Source organism: Bos grunniens, chromosome 24 (assembly GCF_055505025.1).
Source record: "Bos grunniens cultivar Pamir isolate PY7600 chromosome 24, Bosgru_T2T1.0, whole genome shotgun sequence".
NCBI lineage: Eukaryota > Metazoa > Chordata > Mammalia > Artiodactyla > Bovidae > Bos > Bos grunniens.
In genome coordinates this window covers 56,202,271-56,228,579 of record NC_141188.1, presented here as the reverse complement: position 1 = coordinate 56,228,579, position 26,309 = coordinate 56,202,271, and the positions used below count along the sequence as shown (strand labels likewise).

Below are 26,309 nucleotides of genomic sequence, written 5' to 3'. Positions count from 1 at the left end.
TTAAATCCCCTTTACAGTTTCAACCTTGACAACAATCCCACAGCTAATCACTACTATGTCACAGATACACGTACAAAATCACTCAGAAGAGTGTAGTTTGTGGTTAAGCTTTGGAAGGAGTTGTAGAAGATTTAGCTTTGGAATGACTTGGCAGAATTCTTTTTAAAAATAGGATAGAGTCCCTGCAGTCCGGCATGGGTTAGGAACGGTCTCTGTACCACAGAGTGAAATGGTCCTGGGAGTCTGGAATTTTACTATGAAGGAAGTTCTGTTGTCTTTTATTGTTTGTAACCTAAACCCTTACTCTAGTGATTCTCACCAGGGGGTGATTTTGCCCCACAGGAAACATTTGGTAATGTCTGGAGATATTTTGGGGTGTTAGAACCCGGGGGCTAGGGGGTGCCTATAGGTGGTACTGGAATAATCCAGTGTATAGAGGCCAGGGATTCAGGAAACATACTACAATTCATAAGAAAAGCACCCCCGACACACACCAATCCCTGCCAGGCAAAGAATGCTCTGGCATGAAAACAGTGCCAGGACTGTGAAATGCTACCCTAGCACAAAATTTGACTTTATTCTTAGTATGTGCTAACAGTGATCATATTTTCTAATCTTTGAATGATCAACTCATCATTTAATAAAAAAACATTACTCACGGAAACATTTTCAACACTTAACTCTGTCAGTAGACTCCACATACACTATAATTGGGTATCAAGTAAAAATAAATAAACAAATAGTGGACATGTAAAACCTTAACACCTGGGGCTTCCCAGATGGCGCTGGTGGTAAAGAATCTGCCTGCCAGTGCAGGAGGTGCAAGAGACGTGGGTTTGATCCCTGTGTTGGGAAGATTCCCTGGAGGAGGAAATGTTACCCCACTCCAGTATTCTTGCCTGGGAAATCCCATGGACAGAGGTGCCAGGCGGCATGGGGTCACAAAAGAGTCAGACATGGCCGAGCACACACAAAACCGTAGCACTGTGTCATACTTCCCTTTTCCTTTGCCTTCGTGGTCGGCAGGGTAGATATTATTAATAGCTAGAGTAAGAAAGACTAATGGGACCTCTTATGCTGCTGCTGCTGAGTCGCTTCAATCATGTCCGACTCTGTGCGACCCCATAGAGGGCAGTCTACCAGGCTTCCCTGTCCCTGGGATTCTCCAGGCAAGAACACTGGAGTGGGTTGCCATTTCCTTCTCCAATGCATGAAAGTGAAAAGTGAAAGTGATGTCGCTCAGTCGTGTCCGACTCTTAGCGACCCCATGGACTGCAGCTCCTCCGTCTATGGGATTTTCCAGGCAAGAGTACTGGAGTGGGGGACCCCTTACAGTTGATCCCTAAATACTCTAAGAGAGACAGTAGTCACGTATCACTAATGATCTCGGTGGTGTGTTTATTATGCCTTTGAGTGACAGTAGTTGTCAAGATCCTTTGCCTTGTAAAATAATCTAGTTATAAATCTCATTAACTTATTTCAGCATCTCATTTTCTGTGAGTCTCTAAAAATAACGAATTTACATGAATTTATTTGGTTTCCCCACTAAAGTCTATGGGGAAGAACTTTCCTTTTTAGTCTCTGAATTTAGGAGTAACCCTTTGTCAAATCCTGACATTTGACAAAGGGTTACTCCATTTTATACCAAATTAAAAGGGTCTAAAAATTCTTACTGATTTGATAATATTTTTCCTGTCTCATCCTCTCATTATTATAGTTATTTAAATATTTTTCAAAATTCTTGTCCTCTGTTTTGATTTTTGAAAACTTGGGGCTGATTTATCCAGTGTCTCTATTCTTCAGAAATTGAGCATGGTCTAGGACTGGGTAGAAATGAAATCAAACAATCTTTTTTCCTTTTATTTCTCTTTTTCCATAGTTTGTTTATTTTTTCCACATTATTATAGTCTTTAGTTTTTGAGCAAAAATAGCTCTTCCAAGTTTGGTCTTCCATGGCTTATCCAGTTTTTAGGTCAGTTGTACTGTGTAATGGGCTCACTCGGTTATCCTTTGGAGAAAATTTCATGGACTAGATGAGGTTTTCTGGAAGTGCCAAGTAAAAATGAGTTTAACAGGTGGCCTAAGGAATTTTTGGTCAGGCAAAGAGGTCCAAGAGATTTAAAAGTTTGAAAGGCATTCTTGGGAACTTGGAAACGTTTAAAGGCATCATCCCAGCTATCTCACTGAAGTGGACCTTTTGGTTGGACTATTTGGGGTGTGTAGAGGTAATATTTTCAAAGGCATCTGCCATGTCACTGGCAGATCTGAGTCCAAAATACAGATCTATCTTCTGGGCTCTTTAGTTGCCTCTCAAATAAGTAGTGTTTCAGTCCACTGTTTATTAAACACTAGCTGGTCTCTGGTGGCTCAATTGGTAGAGAGTTCGCCTGCAATGCAGGAGACCCAGGTTTGATCCCTGAGTCAGGAAAACCTCCTGAAGAAGGAACTGGCAACCCACTCCAGTATGCTTGCCTGGGAAATCCCATGGACAGAGAAGCCTGTTGGGCTACAGTCCATGGGGTCGCAAAATTCAGACATGACTTAGTGACTAAACCACCACCAACAACTGGTAACCAGTTGTTCTTTGAGCTGCTCATAGGATGAGTGTGTTCAGCACTCAGCCACAAGTTGTGAGAGGCAGAACTGTGAGGTCTGTTCTCTGATTAAAGCGTTTCAGTTTAGGTGGAAATGCTCTTGAAACAGGAAGCCTGGAAAAGCAGCATTTCAAGGAAGATCCCCTGGAGGAGGGAATGGCCACCCACTCCAGTATCCTTGCATGGGAAATCCCAGAGGAGCCTGTTAAGCTACGAGTCCATGGTGTTGCAAAAGAGCCCCCACATGACTGAGCAGCTAAACAACAGCAGCAGCAGCAACTGAGTGTTGCATGGACAGCGCAGAATGTAAATGTATCAGGGAGAAGAGATGGTGAAGGAGCTGGAAGTAGGAAGGGATCCTCAGGGGAGAGGTTGAACCCAAGATGGGCCTCACCAAATAAATAGGGGATCCTGTGATACAGGGGGTCCACGTCTTGTGACTAGATGTCTGGGCTTTAAGTTCCCCTGACTTTCAGCATCATATCTAAACTCTAATTTCAACAGAATCTCCAGTAGTGACATACTAAAGATGCATAGCCCACTAATACATGACATACAAGGAAAAAGTATATTTCAACTTAAATATTTTTCCTTTACATGTCTGTCATATAGTCAAATACCTGTGAGCTTTACTTTTTAAGCTACTGTAGCTTGAAAAAGAAGATAGCTCCATTTTGTGAATAACTATGTTCTTTGTAAATAACCACATTCCTCTTACTGATCTGCTCATTGGACAGCGAGCAGGTGTTTGGGGAGCAACTAATTTGTCACCTTACAGGCACTTGTGAGATGCCATATAACTGCTAGTATGAGAGTCATACCCAGAGCTAAGCCTGAACGCCTTCTGTGAAAGATACTCTTTTTCATGGTCAACTCTACGGTGAATTGCTAAGGGAGAGAACCTATAAGGAAGGACATAAAATAAGTTCTCATTTCATTTGTTCCAGGGTAATTCAACATAGTCATTGACATAAGACTTTATACATGTTGATACTTTAGAGAGAGATTCAATCATTAACTGCTTTTCAAGTTTTTCATTTACCATTTTGTTGTTGCTGGAGTTCAGAAGGAGGATCCAGTTTGTCGGGAAGATTTGAGACTGGTTATTCTTGGCCAATTAGTTTTCAAAAGGTCAGGGTTAAGTGTCATGTGAACCCTGCAGGTCATGCTGGAGTTTTATTCATTACATTATGGGCTCTTTCTTACCTGACCAATAGGCTGTACAGAAGAATAACGGTAGTGATGGTCTTTTATTGTTGCTAAAGTCCCAGACCTGCTTTTAAGGAACAATTTTCATGTTTAGAGGCGGTGACCGTCTCTCAAGGTTTATTGCCATTATATTCCTCTAGCTTTGATGCAAACCCAAACCAACTACGTCTTTGTATTTTATTACTTGAAAAATGAAAGCTGTCAGATCTAAGCAAGATGTATTCTTGGATATTTTGAAATTCCGAGGGCTGTCTCTGTTGTAAAATGAAGAGTTCTGAAAAAAGTATTGGAAACCTGAGCCACTAAATATTTTGTGATTGAACACGGCCTCCTTTTTCTGCTTCTTGCCACAGGGCTATCCATCACACTCCTCAGCAGACATCAATTCCAGTCTTCCTCCGATGTCCACTTTCCACCGTAGTGGTACCAACCATTACAGCAGCTCATCGTGTACACCTCCTGCCAACGGGACAGACAGTATAATGGGTGAGTCGTGGAAACGCCGATTCTGTTGCTGAGAACCAGTGTCAGGGTTTTAACCATCAAGGAATTCTTTTTCTACCCCCAGTCCCATCACTGAACAGTAATCGAGCCATGAATGTTTATCACATGGACAAATGAGCCAAACAGAAATCGTCATTACCTTGACTGTAATCTCTTTTTGTTCCAAGAAACTGCTATTTGGCTGACTGTCTCCACCGTGAGTGATTAGATTGAACCAAGTTTGAATAGATCAACGTATGCTTCTCACACTCTCAAACAGCTAATAAAGTGAACTTTTCTAAGAGGAGCCATTGAAAATTAGTAAGATAGAAGGCGTAATAGCTCTTAATAGGAGTTACTGACCATTCTCAAATTCCAGTCACCATGCTAAGCTTTTCACTGTCATACACCACTGTCCTCTGGAAACTAGTTCATGTGATGTTCAGACATACTTATTAAGAATTAGATAGTTTTACCTTCTGGAGGATGCAGCATTGTGGAATCCTTCAGACAGGAAGAAGTGTTTGCAGACTTATGGGAGAGGAGATGGCTGGGCATCAGTGAGCCAGAATTTACTTGCTACTTTTTCTCAGCAAAATTACTAATGAGTCAAGACTCAAGCAGAGTGTCCTGTTGAATAAACGAAGCCATCATCTCTAAATTTTTGTGATGTTCACTGTGGTCCTCTCCCAGGATGGACGGTTACCCCACGAACACTCTTCTCTTGAGGAAAGAGCTAGGTAGGCTGCCCCTGGGGGGAGGCAGCCACCACCCTCTGATTCTGCCTTCAACAACCTTGTCATTCAGGTGAGAGGCACAGTCTGACGCTGCAGGGTCTTCTTAAAACTTCAGACTTCCTCTGCTCACCACCTACTCTGGTTCTAGCTCAAACCCACAACTATCTCGGCCTTATGATCCCTTCCCATGGGTCCAGTTAGTGATGAGTTCACTAACTGTACATTTATTTTTCATTTTGGGGGGCTTCCCAGGTGGCTCATGATAAAGAATCCGCATGCCAATGCAAGAGACACAGGAGACACAGTTTTGATCCCTGGGTCGGGAAGATCCCCTGGAGGCAGAAATGGCAACCCACTCCAGTATTCTTGCCTGGAAAATTCCATGGACAAAGGAGCCTGGCGGGCTACAGTCCATGGGGTCGCAAAGACTCAGACACGACTGAGCACACACTGAGACTGGAATGTGTATTTATTTATTTATTTTGGCTGAGCCACACAGCATGTGGGATCTTAGTTCCCCGATCAGAGATTGATCCCGGCCCCCTGCATTGGAAGCGTGGAGGTCTTAACCACAGGACTGCCAGGGAAGTCCCTAACTGTACATTTTAAAGATAAGAATGTGTGACAGGAGAGTAGTTCCTTTAGCTCTTTGCAGTTGTTTAAAAATTTTCTTTGGATAGTCTCTGGAACTTGGGGAAGTGGGATGAATCACTTAATGAGGGGGAGAGTTTTTGATGAAAGAGAAGAGATGTGTTTTGAAATGTTGTAAATGTAATTCTGCCTAAATAATACAGTCCCTGCTTACTCAGTAATGCACTTCACACTTGAGATGAGCCATGTAGCAGCCCTTCCTTTCACTGCCATGTCTCACTGAGAGGCGAATTTAGGAAATAGTTTCCATTTTTGTGACTTTTCATAATAAAGCCTCTACCGGTGCGTTGTGTCAGTTTGACCTTGGAGAGCTATGGACAAAGGTCATGCGGGGAAGTTTTGCTAACTATCAGTGCAGTTTTGGCAGATCCGAAAAACAAGAAGAAAGAAAGAAGTGCAGAACTGAAAGAGTGAGAAAAGCATATTTCACTTCAGTGTGGTTTGACAAATGGAAAGCCCCTTTCTGCAGTCATGAGGTCTTAGTTATAAAGAAGGATGACCGGTCATTCATCCTTTTACAAGGCAGATTTCCTGTCTATTTGTGGTTTGAGTAATTTTCTTTTTTTAGGAAGGTAGAAAGGTAGAGCAAAAGCTTGAGCTGAGGAAAGCAAATTTAGGCACTTTTTGAAAAAAAAGTTGTGTTGACTGATTTGCCAAACAGTTCCTGTAAGAGTCCCCAGGACTTGGGAAGAAAGCGATCTTATGAGATGGTGTGATTATGCTCCATGCCCTGTGGTCAGCACGGCCACAAGTCTCAGTTGGAATGGAATTCGCCTTATTTAAGCTGATTGGCTCATCACTGGCTTGTGGATGAACAGGAATGTCTACCCTCCTTTTTTATTTTGTCTGGGTGGGTAGAGCGTTAATTGGTGACTTCTACATACTAATACGTAGGGCCTGGCTATGTTAAGATGGACTTACTATACAGACCAGAGGCCCCTGTTTAAGTAGAGGGAGGGTCTAGACAATAATAAAGGAGCTATACTTTTCGATGAGAGAAGTGTGAGATTTCTGGAATCCAGAGAAAGCTTTTTAGGAACAACTTTATTGCATAAATTACTCCACCATCATGAATGTACTTGTTAAAATCTTCTAGCAACTTGTGAGAAAGCTTTACAGTCATTTCGGGACATAAGTAGACATGGTAATTCAGCTTTTTGGAGGAATAGATCTTTATTAATTTGCATACATACTTGTTACTTTAGGATTACTTTAAGGGAGAACATTCTAGAATGTTCATCCTTAAAATAATACATCCTCCGATTCCTTAAGTTAAAATACAGAGGAGAATTTAAGTATAATAATAAGCCTTCATATTTGCACGAGGTCCAAGTCACCCCTGTTTCTTTGCACTTTTTTTATTCTTTGCATTTTAATTCTCCTAGGTTTTGGTTTGATTTTTCAGAGTGTGGTAGAAGGCAGGGGTGGCAGCATGTCTGTGGAACAAGAAGAGAAGATTTCTGATGTTAGTGATACTTCCCTAACAAACAGTATGGATTAATAGGATACATCTGTAGACTTTTGAAAGTATTTGGCATATACTCACTCATTCTGAAATACAGGAAATAAAGAAATATTACATTGCCTGTATCTCAAAGAACAAACAGAGCTAATTAAATAATTGGTAAATAGGGAACACACAGCCTGACACATGTTTGAGATTACACACATGATTCTGTAGAAAATGACTGTAAGCAATACTAATGCCGTAAGAATGGGGTTCAAGCACTAACACATGGACATCGCGTTCTTCAAGTTTTCTTGGTGCAAAGTGGCAAGGCAGTGCAGGCTTTTCGTAGATGGCGTTGGTGTCTTAGGAAGAGGCTTTTTCCGTCGAGAGGAAGATCACAGCTCCACGTTGTACTGTGTCTTCCTGGCAGTCAGTGACTATCCTCAACCAATCATAGAAGAGCAAAATGCTTGTGGAGTGAGTTGTAAAATCTGGACCCATCAGCAGGTACCCTGTCTGGAAACATGTTCCCTTGCCTCTGGATCTGTCCCCTGCATCTCAAGAGATGGAATACGCTCACGGAGGTTTGGGATAGCTTGTGTTGACTTGGAGGGATGGTCACTGTCTCTTGTGTTTTCTTTTGCCCTTTTATGCCCAGTGTCATTTTTTGAGAAAAGCTGAGGAAGGGCAAAACCGACTCTGATTGTGTTAATGACAGAGGTTGTTGTTGTTGTTAATGTCACATCCATCCATGGAGTTTTGAGAGAATGGTGCAGTAAGATATTTTACTTGCAGCGTGCAGTCCGCTGCTTTTTACAAATGCTAGAGTGCATTAGACACGTCTGACTTAGAAGGGTGGATTAAGCGCCCTGCTGCTGCTGCTAAGTCGCGTCAGTCGTGTCCGACTCTGTGCGACCCCGTAGACGGCAGCCCACGAGGCTCCCCCGTCCCTGGGATTCTCCAGGCAAGAACACTGGAGTGGGTTGCCATTGCCTTCTCCATAAGCACTCTGGAATGATACAAATGAAATGCATGGGACACACCGTGGATTCTTAGTCTTTCAACTGATGGGGTGGCCAGTTAAGGACAGAAGCCGAGTCTGAGGGCTTCAAGAGTTACCACCATCAGAGCCTTTCAACTTGCTTCCTGCAACTTTCTCAGTGTAACACTAGCTGGGTGTGCTTGAGAGTCATTGCAGTTCAGAGCTTCTACCTGTGAGCAGGCGTCCAGAGAAGGAAATGGAAAAAGTTATTAGGTACCAACTCTAGAGGGGAGAAATGTCTAGAGATTGGAGGCACATGCATAGCACATGGAACATCTTACGGAAAAACCGGAACTAGCTTTCTGGCCAACCCACTAGGCACCTACTGTCTCCATAGTTCCTTCCTACTTGCAAAACCCAATAGCTTTTTCTCTTCAAAAGGATTGAGAGACCCAGCTAGCACCACACAGTCCCCTACGACTACCCACGAAGGAGAATGCTCCAGTTCCCCAAGGGGAGATACCATTGGTGTGCATTCCGGGGGTGTGACCGCTTGCGGCTGGGGGCAACACAGCCTCCTTTCTCAGAGGGAATGGGGCATACAGCTAGCATAATGCTTACAATAACTGTTATTGTTTTGTTAGTCTTGAACCGGCCTGTCTAATGCATGGTATTCACCACGTCTTTAAACCTCAAACCAAACAGTGTTGAAGGAACAGCCTACGAAGATTGATGGAATACAACATGTGCTAAAGATTACCCTGGAATATCTATCTGGTTCATGAATTAATCTGGCTTCCAACTTTCACTTCTAATGACATGTTTGTATGACATGATGGGTTTTAGTGTGTGGCTTTTCTAGTAGAAACATTATGTCCTTTTTCCCTTGAGGACCCGGTTTCACAGTAATTTTATTATGAGAATAGTCGCATAAGATTCACTTTATCTTCTACAAGAATCTTGAGCCTTCACATACAGTTGGGTGATGAGCAGGCACAGAGCATAAGAGCAATAGGAATTTTATCCAGCAGCGTCATGGCATCTTAGTTACAAAGACCACCAACGGAGAACAATAAACCAGTGTGATTTAAGTCTTCTCATCCATTTCCTGCACGTGGTTGATGGGGCCCAGCTTCCCCCTTGAATTCCTAAGAATCCATCCTGCTAAAAGTTCAGTGTTTGGTAGCCTGTACTTGAGTTCTTCTAATATTGTAGGTCGTAGGAGAGCTGGGAATTCTCCTTCTTATATCTTTGTTGAGAAGCTCATGGCATTGTTATGCTGTTTCTACTAGTTGAATAACATGAGGGTTGCTTGGACACAGTTCAGAAAAACCTAAATTTTAAAACCGTCATCTTCTTTCAGGCAGACACTATGAATTACACTTCATCTTTTTATAGCGCTGGCCCTTGGCTCAGTGATGAAGAATCTGCCTACCAATGCAGGAGACTCAGGAGTTTGATCCCTGATCCCTGAATCAGGAAGATCCCCTGGAGGAGGAAATGGCAATCCACTCCAGTATTCTTGCCTGAAAAATCCCATGGACAGAGGAGCCTGGCGGGCCGCAAAGAGCCAGACACGACTGAGCAGCTGAACACACACATCCTTTTATAGCTTCAGGATGCACCCAGCCTGGGGTTCTGGGTGTGCAGTAAAGGGATAACACATCTTCCAAATTCTGGTTTTTCAGTAGTCAGCCCCAAGATACCACTTATCCTGATGTTTGGATCAGGGTGTGTTCTAATGGGAATTGCCATTTTCTCCAAAGTGGGGACAGAGACTGAGGGTGGTCCCACTTGTAGCTGAGAAGACTAAACCCTGCTTTCTGCCTCATCTTCCAGCCAGCAGCAGCACCTGCGTTCAGGCCATTTGAACAATGCTTGGGTGGTTGGCAGTGTCGAATCCTCCTACCAGATTACAGTTCCTCTTAATAATTACTCATCTTCAATCATATTCATCTTACAGCTCTACTTAGAGACTTGATTTTTTTTTCCTCTCTTTAGCTAGGGAAATTGCTAAGAGCTAAAATCACATAAGAAATCAATCCAGTTTTTATCAAGCAGAGACAGTAGTTCTTCTCTTTATTTCTGTTATGTGGGTATTTTGGTAATTTCTCATAATACCTTGACAAACACTCAGGCTTAGAATAGTAATCAAGTCCTGTTACATGAAAGGTAGAAAAGTAGATTTGATGTGCACACATTTAATGAGAAGTGTGGTTTGCTAAATGTGACTCATTACTCAATATAGAAGAAATTTTGCTATTTGAGTATTAAATATATATTCACTTTCTGATTACTTACGCCCGTTGACATATCAGGCACATAACTAAAAAGAGAGTCTTTAGGAGGAGGATCCATGTAGCTTAACGTGTTTAAGGACTCTTGACAATGTGTCTTCTCCAGTGTTGCCTGAAACAGAAGAAAAGGCATTCCAAGTGTAAAGGCGAACTGGTCCCAACAAACTGCTTTGAAATTTGAACCCTCGGGTTGATTCTCCAGCTGTTGCAGGTAGAATGGCTCTATATTTAAAAAAAAATAAGAGTCTGTTCTTATCAGTGACTTCCATGAGTAGCCTTTGTAGTTTTCTCAAACATTTTCATGACAGTATGAGGTAAGGAGTTAAATTCTGTCTTTTTATTATACCCCCAAGTTCTCACGCCTCCTATGTAAAACAGGGACAACAGAAAGTTCAGTTAGAAAGCTGCAGTATGAAGAGATCATAAGGATTGTATCTTGTCTCTTGGATTTTTATGCCATAATAATGTATTTTTTGATTTAAGCATATTCTTTTTTTTTTTTACAGTAGGTCCTTGTTGATTATCTATTTTAAATATAGCAGTGTGTACATGTCAATCTTTAAGCAAAAAAAAAAAAAAAAAAGATACAAATGAGCAATGAACAGAACAGAAACACAGAACAGAAACATACTCACAGATTTAGAGCATGAATTTATGGTTACCAGAGAGGGAAAGTTGGGAGGGAGGTGGGATAGATTGGGAGTATAATTTCTTCTTAACATATCTCTAAAATATTTTTATTGGTTTTCAGTTCTTCCTAATTTGGTTTCATTAATATATTTTAAAACCCTTACTATTCGCATTTTAAAACTGTTCAAAGAATTAATCTTTTGAAAGCTACCATAGCAAATTTTATCTATAACAATATCTTACCCTAGTTGGGTTTATTTTCTTTGTTAGATAATGTAATTTTTTCTGATGTGGCTCTGAATTGTCATTTCATGAAAGTCTGTTTTCTAGTCAACCCAGATATCCAAATTATTTTGACTGATAAGCCTAATTTTAAGAATAATGATAATATTGCTTCTGGAAGGGAAGAAAAAAATGTATGTATAATTATCTCCAAATACCATGGTAATACATGCTGAAAAATGTTAGTGCTCTTTGTGTTTTCAGAATCCTTGTTATTTTCCTTTAGAATTGTCTTCAGTTTTAAAAGAACTCCTTGATGCAGAAATTTTTACTTTCACACCAGATAATAATTTCAATTATCTCTTTATATTGAGTATTTTTAGTACTCTTGATATCTGTAAGTTCCTTCCACTAGTTCATTGTATGATGTTGGGCCCTCATTTCAGAGAACTTTCTTACACATAAAATCCTTAGTACTAACAACTAATATATTTTTAACATTATGAATTTGTGATGTGAGAAAGAATAGTTTTTCCTTTTTTTTTTTTTGTCAGAAGGTGATTATGTTCTTTTCATTACGTACAGCTTTCTTTCAGTTTTAGTAATTAACGAATGTAGCGGTGAGTTTTGTTAATCAAATAAAGCAAACATCAAAAGATTATCAAACAGTCATACCCAACATGTAAATATATAAAAATAACAAGCATAATTTAACTATACTAAGCAGAGGTCAGGAGGATGAAATTATAACCTAGAGACAAAGACAATTTGACCACTTGAGAGCTGATCCCATGACTTTAATTTACAAATCTGGAAGCTGAAGATGACACATTTGCCAGAAAGAGTACTTTCTTGGGATTGAGGAAAAGGCTGGGAATTTTTTTTTTAAGTTTAAATGTATAATGAAGTTTTGCTTGAATTAATCCATTGATTTAGTATTTCCTTTTCTTATTTCACAAAATAGTGACAAACATTTTCCTCTAGAGTTTAATAGGTTTTATTTAGATATTATATCTACTTGCTTATGCTGAGGCCTTAATAAATCTAAGAGAAGAACACCACTGGCTATACCATTTTATAAAGGCAAATTACTTTCAAAAGATAGAGAACACACTTATGGACAAGGGCTGTGGGGAGGAAGGGGAGGGTGAGATGAATAGAAAGAGTAGCAGGGAAACATACACATTACCATTTGTGATATAGATAGCCAGTGGTAATTTGCTGTATGACTCACGGAACTCAAAGAGGGGCTCTGTAACAACCTAGAGGGGTGGGAAGTGCGAGGGAGGGGACATATGTACACCCGTGGCTGATTCCTATTGATGTACGGCAGGAATCAATACTGTAAAGCAGTTATCCTTCAATTAAAGAAAACCCTTGTTTATTAGAGCTGATATTGAACTATGTATTTGAATCTATATCCTGTTATTCACAGGCAGCCTTTCCTCAATATCCTGCCAAGGGGATGTTTCAAGGATCCCCTGCAGATAACCTAAATTTGAGGATGATCAAGTCCCTCATAGAAAAGGGTGCAGTATTTGCATATATCCCTTGCATATGTGGGTGCTCAGCCGTGTGTGACTCTTTGCAATTCTATGCGCTGTAGCCACCAGGCTTCTCTGTCCATGGGATTTTCCAGGCTTGAATACTAGAGTTGGTTGCCATTTCCTCCTCAAGGGGATCTTCCTGACTCAGGGATCAAACTTGCATCTCCTGCATTGCAGGTGGATTCTTTACCACTGGCGCCACCAGGGAAGCCCATATAACCCTTGCTCATCCTCTCATATACTTTAAATCATCTCTAGATTATTTATAATACTCAAGGCAATGTAAGTCTATGTAAATAGTTGCCACCACCAACAAATTCAAGTTTTGCTTTTTGGAAGGGTATGGAATTTTTTTTCTGAAAATTTTTGATCAGAGTTTGATTAAATCCTTGGATGCAAAAATCTGTGGATACAGGGGGCCGGCTGTACCCTTTATTCATCCATCTTCTGGATAAAAACACTGGTGTTTAGATAGTAGAGAGACTGCTTCATCATCTGGAGAAGGCAATGGCACCCCACTCCAGTACTCTTGGCTGCAGAATCCCAGGGACGGGGGAGCCTGGTGGGCTGCCGTCTATGGGGTCGCACAGAGTCGGACACGACTGAAGCGACTTAGCAGCAACAGCAGCAGCTTCGTCATCATGTACACTTATTTTACCTCCAGAATTTGAGATGCTATTGACTTTTAACAGCATCAGAGTTCAAATTCTTTAAATATGAACACAGACTTTAAAATGTGTGGAGACTATATGTTCCTTAAAATATTAAAAATATTTTCCCTCCTAGGAAGCCGCCAGGCCTGTTACAGATTTTTTTGTTTTGTTTATTGTGGAACTCTGAGAGAAGTATCTCACTTTGCTATATAGCAAAAATTAATTTTTCAATTTGAAAGCAGATGTAACTCTTATTCGTGAAGTGAATTCAGTTTACTATATAAAATATAAATAAGGGCAAGCTATGAGAGCTTCAGACGTCTGAAAGCACTGCGTACTTTTTAGCAGTGAACCTCATATGCTCACCTACTACTCTTGACTACTTAACCACTCGTAGACAACCAGGGGAAAAGTAATAGCAACTGAAACACTTTATCTTTAAACCAAGGTGTCAGGTTTATATTTTATCTGTTAAAAAAAAATGTAACATGAATATATTTAACATCTACCTCAGCAAACAAATTAATGCTAATTAAATATTAATGTGTTGTAATTAGCATTAAAAATGCAATTAAATTGTGAGTAAATGGACCAGGAATAGAAAATTGTTCGATGTCTCACCGTCTGGCTTTTCATATTCTGCCTTTTGTTTTTGCAGCAAATAGAGGAAGCGGGGCGGCAGGCAGCTCCCAGACTGGCGATGCTTTGGGGAAAGCACTTGCTTCGGTGAGGAAATGTTGACCTTGGACTTCAGATGTACTGCGGCAGACGGGTGAACTTTAATCAGAAGTGGACATTTAGAACTTTAGAAAATGGATGGCAAATAGCTTTGATTTTTGGAAAGACTAGCTTCCTTGCATAATAATCATTGAAAAAATTGAAGAGAGAACGCTGAAGATTCCAGCGGAAGGCTGGTCTCTCCCATCTTGCAAGTGATACTCAATTATGGATTTGTGGATATTCTTAGGGCCTTTAAGAGTATAGATTTTCTATCCTGATGTCTTATTTTTCTCTAAAGTCATCGGGGGGCTCGTTGATTGACCAGCTAAGACTGACTTTGCCAAAGGGTAGTTCTAAAACATTTTGAAAAAGAAACTTTTAACAAATGACCATAACCGAGGTTCAATTGTTGCTTCATTAGCACTTGGCTTCTCTGCTTTAAGCTAAGATCCAGCATTTCTTCCATATTCACCAATGACCAGTGGTACCCCTTTCTTGTCTGAGGGAGTGTACCTGGTGTTGTCTTCAAAAGCTAAACGTGATCATTTGTAAATATAAGCAGAGATCTGTTGCTCTGACGTTTAGTCTCTTCAGTTGGATTCTCCTTATCATTGGGGCATTTGATTTATGGTAGCCTTGTGAGCTAAGGAAAAGTTTTTCTTTAGACTGAGCGTCCTTCTGCCTTGGAATCAAATACCTTAAATGTAATGAAGGAGTTGAGCAAAAATCTTAGGATGTAATGCTGCCCGACCTCTTGTTTTATGGAGGAAGAAAGGGAGGTTTGGTGTATCTGTGTAGCTTCATGGCCATGCAGCCAGAGGAGGAAACCGGAAGAAATGGACAGAGCCAAGGTCTGCTGACCTCAGTTCAGTTTTCCCCCCACTATCTTCGAGCAGCTCAAGAACTCTTCTTTTGAAAAATTAAGTTTTTCATTTTAGAATATCGGTACTGTAGTTGATTGTTAAGTGTATTTTGCACCTTGGAATTTGTGGATGAATCACATTAATGCTTTGTAGTTTAAATTGTGGCATATTTATTCCCGATGAATGAGGATTTGTTGTTGTTGTTTTTCTCCCCACTGTTTTAAGATCTATTCTCCAGATCATACTAACAACAGCTTTTCATCAAACCCTTCAACTCCTGTTGGCTCTCCTCCATCTCTCTCAGGTACGGTACCGTAAACCCACTGCATCTGAGTGTCAGCTTATAGAACGGTTTCCCCTTTACGCTTCCTGTGCTGCTGGGGGAAACTCACTCCCTCCAAAAACTCAAAACAGAGTGTTTCCGAACAGACCAATAGGAAGAGGTGGGAGAGACAGACACGGCTGTGCAATGGTGAAGTCATTTACATCCAAAACTTTTCTTGAAAGTTTCATGCGTTTAGAATGTACAGGCACTTGGGAAACTTACTTCTTAAACTCTTCTTTGCAAAAGATATTCAACAGAATAATATATTCCAACAAAAATCTCAGTGGGAAAACCAGTTCACATAATCGGGAATAGAAATACAGATTATGTAGTCACCAAACATAGACTATTCAAAAGGATCATTTCTCCCAGAAATTTCAGACTTTTTAGATTCCCTCTTTAAAGTCCATGTTATTGGAAGGTTTGAAGAAAACTATAATTGTTTAAATAAATTGTGACATAACTGTGTGTAGTTAAAGGGGATGTTTGCCATTTACAATAGAACAAGTTAACATGACCTATGGCTTCAGATAATAAAATTATAAGTTGTTAAATGGTGTTAGTAAAGCGTTGCACTCTTCAGAGCTCCATTTAAAGGGCTCATTGCCCTTCCAATATAAATGTTTCCAGAAAGACCCTGTCTGGTGCCTATCTCTGCTCTTTGGAAGGAGGATAGGTGGCTTCTTTTAAAAAAAAAAAAAGAAATCATATCTGTACCTGATTGAAACCTGATCTTACCTTAATTTAGACTGCAGTCACTTGCCTGAATGTTGCTGCCTCAATCTCTGTATTCCCTACATGCAGCACTCCCATGACCCCATTGTAAAGTAAATTCCTTGATAAAGTATCAGAGATTTCACCTGGCCACAGAGCTTTCAGAGTTGATGGCCATGGGCTTAGGGGAGACTTAATATCAGCCTTTCCCCAGCCTCCATTGACAGGAGGAAGTCACAGAAGAGAGAGGGAAATAGCTGGACCTTCCAGTCCATATCTCCAGAGAGACAGTGCTGAAACTGGGAAAGCCAGAGGTGACATTGAGCAGATAATGGAATAGCACTGAAACAGTCCCTGTGGCAGGGAAGTGAAGTTCAGAATTGTATGTTTCTGGCTTAGTGCCATATTATTAGGCTCTGGAAAGCGATTACAGGTGTGAGCATCCAAAGTCAGAGGCAGGCTGAGCTAGTACAGAGCTCAGCGGGGCCAGGGGTGAGGGAGTCTGAGCAGGGAGAGCTCCCACATTCCCCATTTCAAACGAAGCAACTCTAATTTTGTCTATTTTATAATATGGGGGGAAAAGAATATTCTGGAATCTAATATAAAGTTTGAGAAATAGCTGTTTGAGTCTAATGCTCTGATTTACAGATGGATGTATGAAGGCCCAGAAGGGGTATGGGATTTGCTGAAAATCTTCAGTAGTAATATTAGAGCTCAGGCGAGAATCAGGGGACTCAGCGTTCTGCCAGTCCACTTCCGGGTCAACGTTGGGAGGGGAAGCGACGATGCACACATCGTTCCAGAAAATGCCACAAATACCCCAAGCCTGAGTAACGTGCTGCACGTGGAGGACCCTGAAACAAGGCCACCGTTGAGGTCCTGGTTATCCAGCCTAAAAGACCACACGTTAGGGGGAGAGGACTTGATGAAGATCCAGAGATGGGGACAGACTGCTATTTCACACCAAGGGCTCTGTCCAGATTTTTTCACTGAAAATAATTGAACAAAACATTCTATTTTTATTTAACATAAAAATACACATGTGCGCACCCAGAAATGGCAGGAAGAATGGATTTTTACAGTGCCAGCAGTATCGGGGACTGTGATTTCAGTGAGGTCATAGATTTTTTTTTTTTCCTTCAATTATTTTCCAAGTTTTCTACACGAGCACGTATTATTTTCAAAAGTGGTTTTTATTTTTAAATTGATAGGTTAGACATGTTCTATTTATTATAGCAGCAGTCTTTCTTTACCTTCAAGTTTTGTGAATCATTAAAAATGTGTTTTCTTCAGAAGAAACTACTTAATGTTGTTATATTGAGTGTTTAAATCTCTGGTTTAGCGGATCTTATTTCCTTGAAAAGTTTCTGAAGGCGTATCCTTTCTTAAGGATCATTTAAAAACAAGTAGCAAAGCTGTTTTTCATTGGTGAGAGAATTTTGGTTTTAACAAACCAGCTTTGCATGAAGGTGTAATGAAAACCCCTCTTTGCACTCTTAAAAGTACCTTGACTGTGTAGTGACGGTTTTCCATCAAAGGGACATTTCTCTAGCTAAAATTCACAATTAATTAAATGTTCCCTTTTACGAGGAAGCCTGAGAGAATTCTGAGTCCATGTATAGTCTACCTATTTTACATTTAAAATGTTTTCCTTGGCCCTAAATTCTTGTATGGGCAGTTTACATGTATTTCCTTAATGTCCAGATAGAAATCAATATGCTGATTTCTGAAAGAACTGTTTAAAGTGTTGGTAAGGTTATCCTTAGGATTATACAGGTCTCATTGCAATCCCATTTCCTATCAGCAGGCACAGCTGTTTGGTCTAGAAATGGAGGACAGGCTTCATCATCTCCTAATTATGAAGGACCTTTACACTCTTTGGTAAGTTGCATCAGCTCACCATCACTGTGGCCATTCTCAGGCCGTGCTTCTCTTTTTCCACCCGGTTCGCTCTTCAAGAGTCTTATTTTCACTAATAGGAACTTGTGGTTGACGTAAGCCCATGGGTTTGGTTAGAGGCAGAGTTATTAGCCTATGCTTGTTCCTGTTTATAGACTGTAGCCCAGCTACTGCTACAGTGGAAGCCTCAGGGCTCCTATATGTCGAGAACCAGATAAGAATCTGGGAAGGATCATGGCCTCCTCCCCTTGTTGGGGAAATATACTTGTGTCAGTGATGAAATACCTCTCCTGATGTGAGTGCTGGAGTTCCAGCTATGGTGTGGAGCCAGAACACTTGGAGAGTCTCTGTGTCTCTAGTTTGCTTTCCAGAATCATGGGTTTATAGGAATTTTCTTCTTGACCTCTGAATAAGAAGCCTCCTGCTTTTCTCCTCATTCACTTTGATTCTCATGGAAATCTAGTAATTTCATTAAATTTCTCTTGTAAGGAATCGCTGAAAACCTTCCCTGAGTGTAATTAATATGATAAAAACTCACATGATGACTCGGTGTTTGACACTCCACTCAAAGGAAGGGGCTGGAAACGTGCATGAAGCGGCACTGCTCTGGGCACTGCCTGGTCTGTGGATGAGTCACACACGGACGGGTGGCAGCCAGAGGCTGTCCTTCAGGGTTGAGTTTCCCCTTTTTCTTCCCATATTTTGAGATGGAACGTGGGCGTAAGCATATCTGTTAATTTGCCTGTCTATCTGACTTTATGTTGTCAGCCACTCAGGGTTTCCTTTCTTACTTCTGGCTTATGATTTAAATGAAGAATAATCTAAAAATGAGAATACAGAGGTGAATTCTTCCTAGCGGTAGTGTGTAAATCATCTACCTCCTCTCTTTAGCCAATAAGATGACCACAGAATGAGACAATCAAGTGCCATCTAAGCCCCGTGAATCTGCAGCTCACATCCAAATAAACCATCATCCTTGTGTTTCTCTCCATCGGTTATTCTCTGGGACCCATTCGTCATGGCTGGGTTTTTTCCAACTCTAGAACTATAAAGACTAGGTTTATGTTTCTGAGGGCCTTCCCAGGGGGCGCTGGTGGTAGAGAACACGCCTGCCAGTGCAGGAGACATAAGAAATGCAGGTTTGATCCCCGGGTCAAGAAGATCCCCTGAAGGAGGACATGGCAACCCACTCCAGTATGCTTGCCTGGAGAATCCCATGGACAGAAGAGCCTGGCGGGCTACAATCCATAAGGTCACAAAGAGTCGGAGACGACTGAAGTGACTTAGCATGCGCGTAGCATGGCTGTGAACTGCAGTGTCAGTTCTCTGCGAATTCTCAACACTCAGAGGGGATTCCCGTCAAAAACAGTCTCCACTAGGAAGCTGCAAGCCAGAAACGGTGATAGGCACATGGATTATTTCTTTCCATGCTCTCGCTTACGCTCGGAAGTGTATTTCATCATTTCTGGTTTTATAGACTAAGAAGCATAGACTCAAAGAAGTTCAGTAACCTTTCCAAGGTCAGTTAACAGCAGGACTAGCAGTTTAAGGGAAACCCCGTAATACCCAAGCCCACCGAATCAGAAGGCTCTGTACCATAGACTGATTGTATTCGACATACATTGTTTCTGTCAGTGGAGAATAATTTAGAAATCGTTTTTCTCATGCCGGAGAGCTGGTATCTCTGCTTGCACAGCCCATCAGAAATCAGAGTGGATTCTAGCATGATCTAGCACAAAGATGCACTAGAATTGAAGACTCAGGGTTGTCACCCTGAGGTCACCATTTCCTGGCAGTATGGTGTTGAGCAGTTAATTGACTTAGTTTTCTTGGAGCCTCATTTGCATGTCTATGTTGGAAGGGATAATAATGTCTTTCCTGTTTGCTTACATGTGTAGAATGAGGATTCAGTGAGATGGTATCTTTTAAAGTGCACCCTGGAGATGGTTGTTTGGTATCGTTATTGGTCACACCGGGGAAAAAAAAAAAATACACATCTCCATGACCATTTTATTCACCAAAAACTATCATGTAGGCTTATCTAGTTGTGGAAAACTCGGATCCTAATGGCTGGGATGAAAAGATCAGTTGGTTTTTTCATTGTATAAGAGTAGTGAGTTCTCTACTATAGTAAGGGCTTTGAAATAAATTAGAAGCTCCCGGTGAGCAATTATTCATGTCTTTATAATTCTTCAGTCTTGAAATCTACCACTTTGATTGACAGAATTTTTGCAGTTTTGTTCTTCAACTGTTTTGAGGCTCTGATTCCCTCTAACACACACACACACGTACGCACACACACACAGGTAATAATCGATAGAAGGCAAGAAACCCAGTTAAAAATTGTTAGTACTCAATAAGAAACTAGTCTATAGGCGTTTACCTGTCCCTGATTTGATACTTAGCACTGTGTCATGTGACTCAGGAAACCCAGGGAATATGCCTTCAAGGAGATAATTTAATTGGGAAACTATAAATAGGGCACCTTTCCATTGTTAATTTTTTAAAATCTTTAACCAGTGCCTGCCAGGATGTTCCTTAAATTCAATAAATGTTTTTTTTTTTCTTTGCTAAAGTAAGTCTCAGTTCTTTCAAGGTAATGCAGTATAGTAAAACATATATACTTACCATGTCCCGGAAGAATTACTGACTTTGTTCACAAAAAAATAATTATAATTATAGTATTAACAGTTTTCACCCATTTTCTGGGAAAGTCATCATTTACTTTTATTATGATTTTAAGGAAAATAAATTTTATTCAGAAATCCACAATATGGTTCATGTCAACTCGGGTTTTACTTCTATAATCTATATCCATACTTGGAACTGAATCAAATTTCACATCACTTATAAACCAACAGCAAAGCCGAATTGAAGATCGTTTAGAAAGACTGGACGACGCCATTCACGTCCTCCGGAACCACGCGGTGGGCCCGTCCACAGCCATGCCTGGAGGTCACGGCGACATGCACGGAATCATCGGACCCTCTCACAACGGAGCAATGGGTGGTCTGGCCTCAGGGTATGGAACCGGTCTTCTCTCCGCCAACAGACACTCACTCATGGTAAGGGATGGGGTGAAACTCGGGGATGCTAGTTAACATGCAGAATTAGAATTTCTGGCTCAAATAACACTGCTGCAGCTTTGTCTTTTTTTAAAACAGCTTTATTGAGATAAAATTTAACCTACAACTCACCCATTTCAGTTTTACAGTGTACTTACTGTGTTCTCCATGTATTCACAAGACGGTGCCATCACCACAAGAGTGTAATTTACCCCCCACGACGAGAAATCCCCATGTCTGTCAGCCATCACGCTCCATTCGTCCCTCCCCCTGACAACTAATAATCTCCTTTCTGACTCTAGACTTGCCTATTCTAGAGATTTCCTAAACGTGGAATCCCACAGTGTGTGGTAGTCCTTTCTGATGGGCTTTTATCATTTAGCATAGTGCTTTCAAGGTTTATATATGTTTTGTCCTTTATCAGAGCATCATTCAGTTTTTATTCCCCCCAAATTCCATTGTTTGGAAAAGACCCTGATGCTGGGAGGGATTGGGGGCAGGAGGAGAAGGGGACAACAGAGGACGAGATGGCTGGATGGCATCACCGACTCAATGGACATGAGTTTGAGTGAACTCTGGGAGTTGGTGATGGACAGGGAGGCCTGGCGTGCTGCAGTTCATGGGGTCGCAAAGAGTCGGACACAAGTGAGCTACTGAACTGAACTGAACTGAGATTCCATTGTATAGATATACATTAAATGTGCCCATTCATCAGGCGATGGGTATTTGGGTTACTTCAGTCTTCGGCTATTAGGAACAACGCTCCTGTGAACATTAGTGTACAGGTTTTTTGTGTGGATACATCGTTTCATTTCACTTACGTATAAACCTAGGAGATCCATTGCTTAGGTCACTGCCGGTATGTTTAGTTCTTCGCAGTGACTTCAGCTAAAGGACCCAACGTAGGTTCATGTTACGTTGCTTGGGTTTCGCATGTGAATTGGTTGGGTTTATTATTTTTGTTTAAAAAGTCAAATCAGTATCTTCTGCTCCTGAGTATGGTGGTTTACAACGCGTAGGGTCACGAAGAGTCAGGTGGGACTGAAACGGCTTCGTGCGCATGGGAGGTCGAGATGCACGGTGTGTCTGTGTCAGTAGATGATGTGGGACCGTGGGATTACGTGTATCGTAGTTGTACCACTCCCTATTGATGAAAAAGTATTTGAGTAAGGTTTAAGCAGATTTGTCCACATTGTACTTGAAATTGCAGTTTTTCCCATTACTTCTGGAAGGGACTTGAGAGTGTATCCCTTTTTCAGGTGATTATAAGATTCAGCAAATCTCCCTAATAAAGTGTTAAACGATGACAATATGAGGTGACCACATGGGCGAAGAACTTACATGAGTAGCAGTTAGTGACTCTGTGTAATTCTGCTCTTCACAGATGCCTGTCTTTCCAGCAAACACCTTAGTGTCCTGTTTTGTTCCTCACAGGCTCTCAAAAAGTTGTGTGTATGAAGGTCTGTTTTCCATTATCACTAAGCATCTCTTATTTAAAGACGATTCCAAAAGGAGAATGCAAAATAAGCACAGGTTATTCTGAGGCTCTTTAAGTTGTCTTCTTCAGAAGTATTCCTCTGCCCTCTTTTCCATTTCTCTTAATAAAAGATTAAGAGTCCCATCCTGAGCTGTATATTATGAAAACCTGCAACCAATTTGAAACCAAAAATACTGGTTTATAAATAGAAGCAATGAACTCACTTCTAAAACGTGGAAAGATATTTTTGAATGCCAAAGCTAAATCTTTTTTTTTTTTTTTGCTTTTCCTAGACTCTAGCCTCAAAATTCCTCATTGAGTAAAAATTGTTTGTCTATTCGTGGCAGTTGCTAAGAGTTTAACAAAAGGAAAATCTAGATTTTAATTTAGCTTGGCCTCAGGTAACATGCTAAATACACTGGGGATGCATATTATATGAGGTTTCAGTTTGTACAGCTCTTTCTTTAAACTATAATGTTTAAACAATACTGCTTTTAATTAAGAAATCTGGCTTTATTAAAAGCCAGATCTGTGACTTATAACCATTTCTGTATATCTGCTCTCAATCAAGAGAAAAATAGTTTAATTTCTGTAGCTGTGTTCGTTTTGCATATGTTAAACGGATGCAGCATGCACCCAGGGCATTGCTTCAGAGACAGTTTTTTTTCTTTTTTCCATAAATATGTAAAGTTTGCTCTTAAATACCAGATGTAGGTTAAGTGGTTCTTTAAAATAATAAATTCTACAGAGATGCTTTTTTGGAACCATTTGACCTTTGAATTGCCTCCTCTTTGATTTGGAGGTGGGATATGAGGAGGAGACCAGAGTCATCTTTGGGGATGGGAAGTTAGACCAACCCAGGGGGAGGAGAAGGGGAGAGAATGCTGCACAGCAATAGAAAAGGGGAAATAACCGGCCAGAGTTACACAGGAGCATCTTTGCTTTGATTTTGAAGGTGGGGAAAAAAGATGGCAAAGCAATAAAATTGCTAGTTTCAGTGATGAGGGGAGGTGCACACTCACTCTTGAAGACGTTTAGAATTCAATCAAGAGTGACTGCAGAGCCGTCTACATCCATAGCGCAGTTCCCAAACCACGGTCGGAAAACCTGCTGCCCTGTGAGCCAAGGGCGCCTTTACAGTCTGTCTCCCTTTTTTGTCAGAAATATTCAGGGCGCCCCCGGCGTCTGAGCTCCTCAGCCCAGAGCCCCAACGTGTGCGCAGAAGACCTCATCTTCGTTTCTTGCCTTGTGCAAACCGGTATGAATTTTCAAACAAAAGCACCAGAACAAAGGAAATAGTTTTTGAATTTAGTCAGTCTGAAGCTAGCCTTTGACCATTTGATACATTTCACAATAAAAAGGAAGTTGAAGGGGAAGAGGAAAAAAAATGCACCCTTCTTCCCCCCCGAACAACAACAACAAAAAAAATTATTCAAGGAGGATGCTGGTAATGTTTTCCACATTTGAATTTTAATACATGAAACAGGCTATAAACTGTTGGCCAGCTGCAGTAAATAAAGTAGCAGTGGGAGGTATCCACCGGAAACTTCATCCAGGGCTGGTGGGAGTCTCATTCCCAGCTACACACCTTCGGTTGTTGTTCTGGAGTGGAAACGAGTTGCAGTAACTTAACACCCATCCCGGGGCTGGTTTTGTTTTGAGCAAATCTCCTTTAGAACTCTCCTTAATAATTCCTTCTGATTAAAGAACAGATAGCTTTGAATTCTCTTGACCTCCGTCCCCTCCCTGTTCCCTCTCTCCCTGCCTTCCGAAAATCAAAACAAAATGGCTTGATCACTTGGAAGATGATAGAAGCATTTCTTTCTGCAGCAGTGTGCAGTCGTGGTGGGGAGGACTGTGGTTCAGCCTGGGCTATTATGTTATCTCATTTAATTGCTAACATATTGTACTTAGCTTTTGATTCATAAAATGTTTTCCTTGGAGTTCTGAAGTAGGTCTTCAGTGAATTACTAAGTATTAGGATAATGAAAGGGGTTTTTTTTTTTTTTCACAGCAGCATGGCTCATAACACTCGAGCGAATGTTGATTCTTACCGGCTTTCTAGATGATGTTATTTGGCCATGCTCTTTTCTGCTCAGAAACCTTCCCCAGCTTTCCATTATGCACAAGATAAAGACATATATCTTAGCCTAGATTTTTAAGCCCATAGCCATTTACCAGGAAGCCTTATGCTTTGTTATTCCAATGCAGAAATTTTTCCAGCAAGACCAACCTCTGCATATGACCAGAACTTGACCAGAATGTCCTTGCTATGACTTGTTTTGTGTCTATGTGGCTTGGCCTGCTCTAACCACTTCTCTCCGTCCATCTCATTCTCAAAGCTCTCACTCACATTCTGCCTCTTCCAGGAAGCCTTCCCTCGTTACCTCCGTCTGTGAGAGTCATTTTCTTTCCTATTCTCATAGCACTGTGAAACAAACCATTGGCCAGGTGTTGGTCTCACCCACTTACGCATAGCTGTGTGTCCTCAGCTGCGTGCCTGCGTGCGTCCTCAGTTGCTCAGTCATGTCGGACTCTCTGCAGCCCCGTGGACTATAGCCTGCCAGGCTCCTCTGTCCATGGGATTTTCCAGGCAAGAACACTGGAGTGGGTTGCCATTTCTCCTCCTGGGGCTCTTCCCAACCCAGGGACCGAACCCGCATATCCTGCATGGGCAGACAAATGCTTTACTACTGAGCCACCTGGGATGCCCTATTTATCTTTTGTAAATCTGACTTTGCCTAACCAACTGGATTGTAACTTCCTTGAGTACCATGTATTACACGTATCACATTTTGTTTCCCTGCAGTCACAACGGAAGACAGGACTTGGAAGGTTGAGTAGTTAGTCTCAAGTCAGGAAGCTAGACTGAAACTCTGGGGACATTGACTCTAACTTCTGTGCTGTATCTTACAGTTATGAGCACTCCTCAGACAAGATCTATAGTTCTATAGTTACACCTTTTAAGAACTAATTTTGTGTGGTTGGAATTCACAATTTTTAAGTCCTAAATGTTGGTCAACAAGAAAGAAGTTTCTAGATATCTTGTGGCCAGTTCCCCAGAGCAGCTCTCTACCTACCTGTAAAGGTAAAGAGCTTTCCTCCAATGTGGGAGCATGCTAGGTTAAACCCCACATTGTCTAAATACTTTTTTTTGTTTATCCTCTGTAAAGGGTTTTTTTTAATTAATGCTTATTGGAGTCTAGTTGCTTTGCAATGTATTAGTTTCTACTGTACAGCAAAGTGAATCAGCTGTACATACACATATATCCCCTCTTTTTGGATTTCCTTCCCATTTAAGTGCTTATTCTTAAATCAAGGCATCTGTGCTAAGTGGTCAAAGGTATGAGCTCTCCTTACCATAGTGGTCAGAGTAGTACAGTTTAAATTATGAAGTTATTTTTCTTACTAACCTGCCAGTTTTCTAAGGGAATCAAAACAGAAATTTCAGAACCTGGGAGAACAAAGAAGCAGCTGGGTTCATCACTATCCTGGTTAGAAGCTCTTATCCAGACATTAGTCCCTTCTGTGCCTCAGAGATCAATTCTGATCATCAGATTTGATCTAAATCAAAAACCTAAATCACTGGATTTGTGATAAATTATTGAAATGGCCATTTTCAAGATATGTCTGTCTGTTACTCATGAAGTATCCAGATCCACAAATGAGCCCTGAAAACAAGTCTTTCAGATGACCTCATCTCCTCTGTTAATGAACAAGAATGAAACCCACATCAAAAATATCTTTATGTGGCTCTGTTCCCCTCTCCTGACTCCTCCGTCAGTAGAGTC

At 41.0% G+C, this 26,309-nt stretch overlaps 1 protein-coding gene across 50 annotated transcripts in view; it reads left to right on the top strand.

The window, feature by feature from the left end:
• The window catches only part of TCF4 (transcription factor 4), a 381,881-nt gene that overhangs the window by 332,229 nt on the left and 23,343 nt on the right, over window positions 1–26,309 (top strand). For 29 of the 50 annotated variants that reach the window (XM_086373565.1, XM_086373560.1, XM_086373563.1 and 26 more), the window contains 5 exons: window positions 4,157–4,289; window positions 14,114–14,181; window positions 15,264–15,342; window positions 17,882–17,958; window positions 20,838–21,041. In XM_086373565.1, the coding sequence (XP_086229691.1) occupies window positions 4,157–4,289; window positions 14,114–14,181; window positions 15,264–15,342; window positions 17,882–17,958; window positions 20,838–21,041 (561 nt within the window). The remainder of the gene's footprint in view (window positions 1–4,156; window positions 4,290–14,113; window positions 14,182–15,263; window positions 15,343–17,881; window positions 17,959–20,837; window positions 21,042–26,309) is intronic. The other 21 variants (XM_086373561.1, XM_086373566.1, XM_086373555.1 and 18 more) reach the window with 1 other exon arrangement.